The sequence below is a fragment of the Atta colombica genome, unplaced genomic scaffold (genome assembly GCF_001594045.1).
Source record: "Atta colombica isolate Treedump-2 unplaced genomic scaffold, Acol1.0 scaffold123, whole genome shotgun sequence".
NCBI lineage: Eukaryota > Metazoa > Arthropoda > Insecta > Hymenoptera > Formicidae > Atta > Atta colombica.
In genome coordinates this window covers 507,467-515,832 of record NW_017259210.1, presented here as the reverse complement: position 1 = coordinate 515,832, position 8,366 = coordinate 507,467, and the positions used below count along the sequence as shown (strand labels likewise).

At 34.3% G+C, this 8,366-nt stretch overlaps 1 protein-coding gene and 1 pseudogene across 1 annotated transcript; one reads left to right on the top strand and one right to left on the bottom strand.

Annotated features, from left to right (window-relative positions):
• The window catches only part of LOC108694697, a 4,831-nt pseudogene extending 556 nt beyond the window's left edge, over positions 1 to 4,275 (top strand).
• Positions 4,276 to 7,232: 2,957 nt separating this feature from the next.
• Positions 7,233 to 7,648, bottom strand: LOC108694696 (putative uncharacterized protein FLJ37770). Its single transcript, XM_018204332.1, has 2 exons — positions 7,499 to 7,648; positions 7,233 to 7,409 (listed from the first exon to the last, which is right to left on the bottom strand). Exons 1-2 carry the CDS (start codon positions 7,646 to 7,648, stop codon positions 7,233 to 7,235), a joined length of 327 nt encoding a protein of 108 aa, XP_018059821.1.
• Positions 7,649 to 8,366: the final 718 nt, after the last annotated feature.

Here is an 8,366-nt window from a genome sequence, read left to right as displayed (position 1 = left end):
ACACACACACACACACACACACACACACACACACACACACACACACACACACACACACACACACATGCACACACACGCGCGCGCGCGCGCGCGTGCACGCACATTTTACAAAATCATAGAAAAGTATTTATATAAATACCACGATTAATAACAACATAAAAAAATGGAATAAACATGTATGTGTGGCAATGTGCGTGTGTAGCTTAGAGATGTTCCAAAGATTACATTAGTCATAGGACAGGGTTTATGAAGAATGATTCTAATTTATATTAAACGGCTTTATTCAATTTTATTTACAATTTTCATAGAGAACTTTTACATTTAAAAAAAAAATCAATTTAAGAAAATATTTATGTTGTGCTTGTATGTATTGATGGATATATGGAGAGATATATGGAAAGAAAGTGATAAGCTTAATATTTCAATTTATTTTCAAAACTGTTGTAGGTACGATTGAACACAGCAGCCATGAATCAAACCTGTAACGGACAGATCATAAATCTTCTCAGCAAAGATGTCATTCGCTTCGATGAATTAACAATGTATCTAAATTACATATAGATCATGCCTTTTATGGTAATTCTTTATCTCGTAAAAGTATTTGTGTACAATTCGCTATAATTAAACAACTTCGATCATATTCTTGAAAAAAAACATAAATTTATTAATCTCTTTTGTAAATTATTGATAAATATAATTTTTTAATAATTATAATATAATTCGTAGAAAACTTATTATATCAATTATGTACATAAGTTATTTGTATGCATTTTTCAATTTGAGTTAGTTTAAACAATAAAGACGTAGGATCTCTTCTTTTTACTTGTTTTGAAGTTGCTCTTAAATAATTGTTGAAGTTGAAGACAGGGTTTTTATTTTTATTCGCAGCCCGTGATAATAGAAACAATAATGTGGCAAAAAATCGATTTCGAGTTTTGTCGGCATCAGGATGTTATTGATCATTATCCTTCTAAAACAAAAGATTTTGAACTTCTTAAATTACAAACTCAAGAGCAATGATTGCGTCACTGACCGAACGCAGGGTGATGAGCAAACTCATAGCTGGGATACAGGATGGGATACTTCAAGAAGTTTAATTATTCTTAAACAATATAGCTGATGAATAAAGACATAATATTAACATCCAAGTATCATTTTTAAGAAAATTTTATGAAACAAATTTATGAGGTTTGATAATTCTCGGTTCAGGTGGTGAAGATATATGCCTGGAAGAAACTGTTCAGATTGTGATAAATAATCAGAAAGTTGGAGACCAAGCAAATCAAATTCTTATCGTACGTGCACGCCGCATATTTGGCATCATAGTCTTTACTGAACGATTGACTATCAACTTCAATCTGCTAACGTTCGTTTTAATGGAGAATAAACTGCTGTGTGACTATAAAATGTCGACATACTTCAATTCATCGTCGTGTTGTACTTTCCACTAATACTGCTGTGTGAATCAATAGTGTCATTCAATTGATTAGAGATATATATTATTATATTATCTTCTAATTTACGATAAACTTAAATCTACAATCATTCTTATATCTCTATTGTCATGTATTTATTGAAGTGCGCTTAACTTTTACAGAATTTTTTGCTGATGGACGAAGTGAACACGAGACGCTTCTCAGAGAACACGCCGCAGTTGCAATTTAAATCTCAAAAACCAAAGGAAGCAACTAATGCAGAGAATCAAATAGACAGGTATATCTCGAGAAATGAGAGTATCATTCTGTCAACATCAAAGATTATTTGACTTTCTGGTATACATAAAGCTTCAGCGGATTTCCGCCAATTGAATCAATGGCCAATTGCCGCCGACTTTGTGCAATATCAACTTATCAAGCCAGGTCAATTGTGTGCTGTAGTCAGTGCACTAGGCAAATCGTCTATATTACATCTGCTACTGAATTAAATCCCGGCCACGGATTCCGTAATCCTTACTCAGAACTCCTCGAAGTATAATTTTCCGGACAATTTAGCCACTGGATACTTCACGAACAATCCGAATCGGCGTATTTCCTATGAGTTAGAATGTAGTCAAGAACTCTGACTTTTCGGTGATATTGTAAGGGACAGTACACTATTTGGCCAATATAATATTTGGCCAATCCTATGACAAGGCTAGATACATGCAAATAATTTTCATAGTCCAAAGTAATTGTTGCGGATATTGTACAGTATTTATATATTCCTGCTATTGCACGTTAGTATCAAGAATTTTTATATATAAGTAATAAAAATTCTTACATTTAGATCTTTCTAGATCTTATGCATTAAACATGAGTTATGTCTTTGTGACTGGATATAAAAGAAGATATACTTTAGCAAGTTATGATTTTTTTCTAAATCTTTAATCTATATGTGATTCCATTTAGATAAAAGAAAAATGTCTAATATTTCCGAATTTAGAAATTTTTAACGTTTGTTAAAGTTTCTTTTTGATTAATTGGCAAATGTTTCAGACAGCAAATGTGTGCGCTTTAACAAAGGATTTCCGACAATTTCCGCAAATATGACAGCGGTGATAGAGGTGTATCTTTGTCCGATGGCCAAAGAGCGCGAATCAATCTCATGAGATTTATAGACAAGCGGATATCTATTTGCTCAACGATTCCTTGATCATTATGATGGATACTACTAGGCATTTCTATGAGAAGTGCATCATTGAATATCTCCACAAGGCAAGACGAGGATACTAGTCACACATTAACTGCAATTAGGGCGGATCACATTGTCGTACTGGATCGAGTGAGTAACATAGAATATATTCTTTAGTTATCTTTATTAAATTTAAAAATTTTTAATTTTGAAAGTTTGGTTTTTAAAAGTAAAGAATTGAGATATAATAATGGCAAAAGCAAATTTAACTTATTACTGAATGAATAATTAAAAAAATTTTTTTTATCGTTATGAAGATAGACATAATTTTATTAGTAACACATAAAAATTAGATAACTTCATAATTAAAATTAATAAATAATAAGATTTTTTAAATAAAAAATGATATAATTAATTAAAAGATGAAGATTGAATATCTTTTAAATTAAATATCCTGATTTTGTTTCCTAAGAGTTTCGTGAAAATATAAGGAAATTATAATGAATTAGTATAATCAAATAAAGATCATCAGGATGTTGGACAATTTGAACCACGCTTAGAGAAAAAAAGAGAAAAGATGCTAAGAGAATCATAATAACGAGAAGGATATCAAGATTATCGAGTACAAGTTCCATTTATAAAATAATCACACGTTATTTATAATAAAAAAATATAGAAATTAAAAAAAAATATTTTACTATATTTTTGTATTATAAAAATAAAGAGTCTTTCAATAAGGACGCTCGATTTTTAAATGTAAATAAAACAAGTTGTGTGTGAGATATTCACTCAATTTTTTTTTATTTGAAAGAATATTTTATGGCATTAAGTATGGAATATAATGTCGCTCAAATGTCCGCCGCGGCTTCGGTGATACGTATTCGGGCGGTCCAATTTTCGATGACTTTCTCGTATAAATCTGTCTTGCTGGATAGCATTTGTTATGTTGACTTTGAGAGCATCATATCAATTATTTGCGGTTTAATCGTATAAATTTGCAATTTAAGATAGCCCTAAAGGAAGAAGTCTAAAGACGTTAAATCGCACGATCTCGGTGGTCAGTCCACGTCGCCGCCGCGCGAGATAACCTTGCCCTCAAATCGCTCGTGCAGAATGTCCATCGTGGTATGCGGTGGCACGTAGCACCATCTTGTTGGAATCACATGTTATCGATATGCATATTATCCATTTTAAGCCACAAGAAGTTGCTTATCATCGATCTGTAGCACTTGCCGTTGACGGTTATGGCAACGCCCGCTTCGTTTTGGAAGAAACGGACCGATGATTCCGCCAGACCAAAATCCGCATCAAACAGTGACTTTCTCGGGATGCATTTGGAGCTATTTCTCGTGGATAGGTGGTCGTCCCAAATTCGACAATTTTGCTTGTTCGCATATCCACTCATCCAAAAATGGGCCTCATCGTTAAAGATGATTTGGCGATATTTGGGTTAACTTCCAATTGCTCCAGAACCCAATCAGCGAACACACGGCGTTATTTATGGTCGTTTACCTTAAGTTCCTGAGTCAATTTGAATTTTATAGGAGTGCAGACCCAAGTCCCGACGCAAAATTCGCCAAGTTAAAGTCGCAGAAAAGTCAAGTTCTTGTGAACGACGAGAAATTAACCGCCTCGGGTTTTCCCGTACACACTCACGCACAGTAGCGATGTTTTCAGCAGACTTTGCGTTTCGGCGACGTACTGGTGTTGGCTGATTATTTATCGAACCGGTTGACTCGAATTTAGCCACCAAACATCGAATAGTTGACTCGGCAGGACGGTTGTAGCGAGGATAAAAATCACGTAATGCGCGGAACGTTTCTCGAACGGAGCACTGATTTTGATAATAAAATTTTATGATTTGCACACGTTGCTCAACACTATAACTTTCCATGGTGATTTGCCATACACTACTAAACAATTCACAACAAATTTGACAGATGTCACTTTAACAACATAGCTACTATGATTTAACAAATTTCGAGCGTCCCTATTGAAAGATCCTATATATTAAATAACAGCAATTTCAAGTTACGATAGCCTTCCCTCAGAAAATTAGAGCGAGAGCGACATCGAGAGCGAAAAGACAGACGGTGGGAATTTTTCAATTCAATTTAAAAATCAGAAACATGATTTCATTCGCAACATTGAAGCGTGGAGGAAAAATATTGCGACAAAAAAGACGAACCAGAGTGAAGACAAACAAGCGACAGACGAGGAGAAAAAAGATCTTCCAAAATCCGACTCGCCGACTGATAAAGATAAAGCTAACACTAGCGTCTCACAATCATCGAGCATTTTTGAGAACTTTACATCGCACACGCCGGCAAAAGAGATACATTTTGAATTTATGCAAACATTTTCTCTCTCACGCTCTCCGACGACGAGAAATGAATTCATTGAAGTTTTAAACATATTACATCATCTCAGTGTCCGGGGGTCTGTCCTGTCAATCGATTGCCGAGAGTGTGGACGAGATCGACTGCCATTGCCTGGCAAACACTGGATCACTTTCTACATCGATGAACAGGGACGTATTTCATAAGCTATGGCTTGTCGCTTAGATTCAAGATTCCTCTTACGACTTCGACAAAACGTATCGAAATCGATGGAATACGATAACGCTACAAGGAACATTTTCTCAAACTTGTGGACAATACTGCTGTGTATTTCTATACTTTATATGTAATGGCTATGATCTTAGCCAGTTTCTTAAATCTGTTTACCTCTGATTGTAAGCGAAATTTCGATTAATCGTACAGGTATTTCATAAAATTTTTCTTCATTGTAAACATAAATTGTAAACGTAAATTCTCGTGTTGTATGCGTTCAAACGTGTACTCTTTCAAAAAAATAAAATACTTCATGTAATATCTCTTTTAAATAAATTAAATAAACTCTTTTAAATAAAATTTTGAACTTGTAAATATCGTCTGTTTCTTACTGCTACCCTCCCCTCATTAACAATAGATACATTTTCTCCCGTATTACAAACTTAGATGTATTATACATTAAATAATATATAGAAAATAAGATATAGAAAAAATATTTTTTCAATATCTTTATCTATATTTGGCTAAAGCATATAGGCAAGAGAAATGCGCCCTAGGTTGTTCACGAGGATATTCAAATATGTCCAAATTGCAAAATAATCCAAAGATTAATAAGTACCAGCGTTCCTTCTAGCGTTTCTTTCATAGTTTCCGAGTGGTCCGCTAGTATTTTAACTGAATTAGTTTTTGCTGCATGAGACACAAACACGTTTTAATATTTTCAGAATTAATTTTTACAGTTCCTCTCGGATCTTTGTGAGTATTACACTGTAAGGATTGAGAGATAATGTATTTGTATGCCATTTAACCAACAAGTATTGAACAACAAAATGGACATAGATAATCTTAGATTGTCTTTCTTTTCGCGGGATTTTATTTATGGATACGTAGATTAAGGCCTAGTTGTGGCCTTGGATCGCTTTTGAGAGAAAAATTCATATTTTTATCCAGAAGGATTATCAAATTAATAAAATATTTAGCAGTTATGATTGTCCATAAAGATTATGGATGATTTTATTTCATTTCGATATTGTTTTATTTGTTTTAATTTCGATTAAATGAAATAATGACAATTATCCACAATTAGAATCCCATGTACTAATTGCAAATTAATCCATATGCTTTATCCTTTTGGGATTTAATTTTGTCTAAGCATGATATTGACTTTTTTCAATCTAATGCTATTTATTATCTCCTGTAAAAGCCATAAGACAATTGTTATGATATTACGCTTGAATGAATTTTTATAGATATATATCCTAGTTTATGTCTCACGTTTTATGAGTAGTTAAGACATTAATAAAGTATGTAGCGCTATTGATAATAAATAAAAAAACAATTAACATTTGAAAAGGATAAAACAAATGCTAACGAATCTTGTGATACTTGATAGAAAAAATTATAATTATTTAAATGTAATACGTACTGTCTTGATCAAAAAGTTCCCGGAATTCATTCAGAAAATTCAAAATAAAAGTTTTATTCATCAAAGTGATATTGTCCCCTTCAAAGTATTCCTCATCGACTGCAACGCACTTATGCCAGCGCTTGATCCAGCTCTAGAAACATTTCTGAAACTCTATTGTCGGTATAGCCATCAGAGCAGAGTCTTTGATTTTTCCATTATCTCCTTTCGATTGTTAAAATGCGTTCCCCGTAATGGTTTCTTGACTCGATCGAACAAAAAAAAATCGCAGGGAACCATATCAGGACCATATCAGGTGAATTCGATGGCTGTTGGATTCATTTCGTTCTTGGTAAAAAATTCACGGATAATGATGGCACTGTGCGACGGTGCGTTATCATAGTGCAAAATCCACGAGTTGTTTGCCCACAAATCCTTTCTTTTTTGGCGAACTACTTCACGCAAACGTCTCATAACGCCCAAATAATACTCCTTATTAACTGTCTGACCTTCTGGCAAAAATTCGTGATGCACAATACCGTTGTAATCAATGAAAACCGTGAGCATCGCTTTCTTTTTCGATTGAAAACGACGTGATTTTTTTTGGTCTTGGTTCATTTAAAGCTTTCCATTCACTCGCCTGATGTCTGGATTGCGTGTCGTACTCATAAACACGTCTCGTCTCCAGTAATGATGCGTTTGATGAATGTTGGGTCGGATTCAGCCTTGGAAATTATGTCTTTGGCGATGACAACGCGGTCCCTTTTTTGCATGAAAGTCAGTTTCTTCGGGACCAACATTGCAGCAACACGGCGCAAACCCAAAATATTAACTACAATGTCCTGAATGGATCCATAAGCAATGTTTAAATCTTCTGCCAGCTCTCTGATAGTTAATTTGCGGTTAATTTATTGATCAACATTTCTCTCACTTTATTGATGTTTTCATCGGTTTTCGATGTCGACGGCCTGCCACTGCGTTCGTCATCCTCGACGGATTCACGACCACTTTTGAAGCATTCATGCCACTCATAAATGGCTGTTTTCTTTAGAGTATTATTGCCGAAACAGTTTCCCAACATTTCCAAGGTTTTCACACCATTGAATCCATTTTTAACGCAAAATTTAATACAAACTCGTTGTTGCAAATTCAACTCCATTTTTAAAACTGTAAAAAATCGCAGAGGTAGATATACTCAAGACGGCGTAACTTTTATAAATATTAAGCTATCATCTTGATCAAAAAGTTCCCGGAATTATCACCAAGTGATGCTCTGAGTCAGCTGATTTGAGTTCTGTTTCTTTGATTAGGTTGCCACATCTATCATTGACATTCCCATCAAATTTTATCACCATAGTTTGACATTTGTAAAAGTTATGCCGTCTTGAGCACATCTACCTCTACACGTATTTTCGATTTTTTACAGTTTTAAAAATGGAGTTGAATTTACAACAACGAGTTTGTATTAAATTTTGCGTTAAAAATGGATTCAATGGTGTGAAAACCTTGGAAATGTTGGGAAACTGTTTCAGCAGTGATTTTTTTCTGTTCGATCGAGTCAAAAAACCATTACAGGGAACGCGTTTTAACAGCCGAAAGGAGGTAATGGAAAAATCGAAGACAGCTCTGATGGCTATACCGACAATAGAGTTCCAGAAATGTTTCGAGAGCTGGATCAAGCACTGGCATAAGTGCGTTGCAGTCGATGAGGAGTACTTGAAGGGGACAATATCACTTTGATGAATAAAACTTTTATTTTGAATTTTCTGAATGAATTCCGGGAACTTTGATAAATGTAG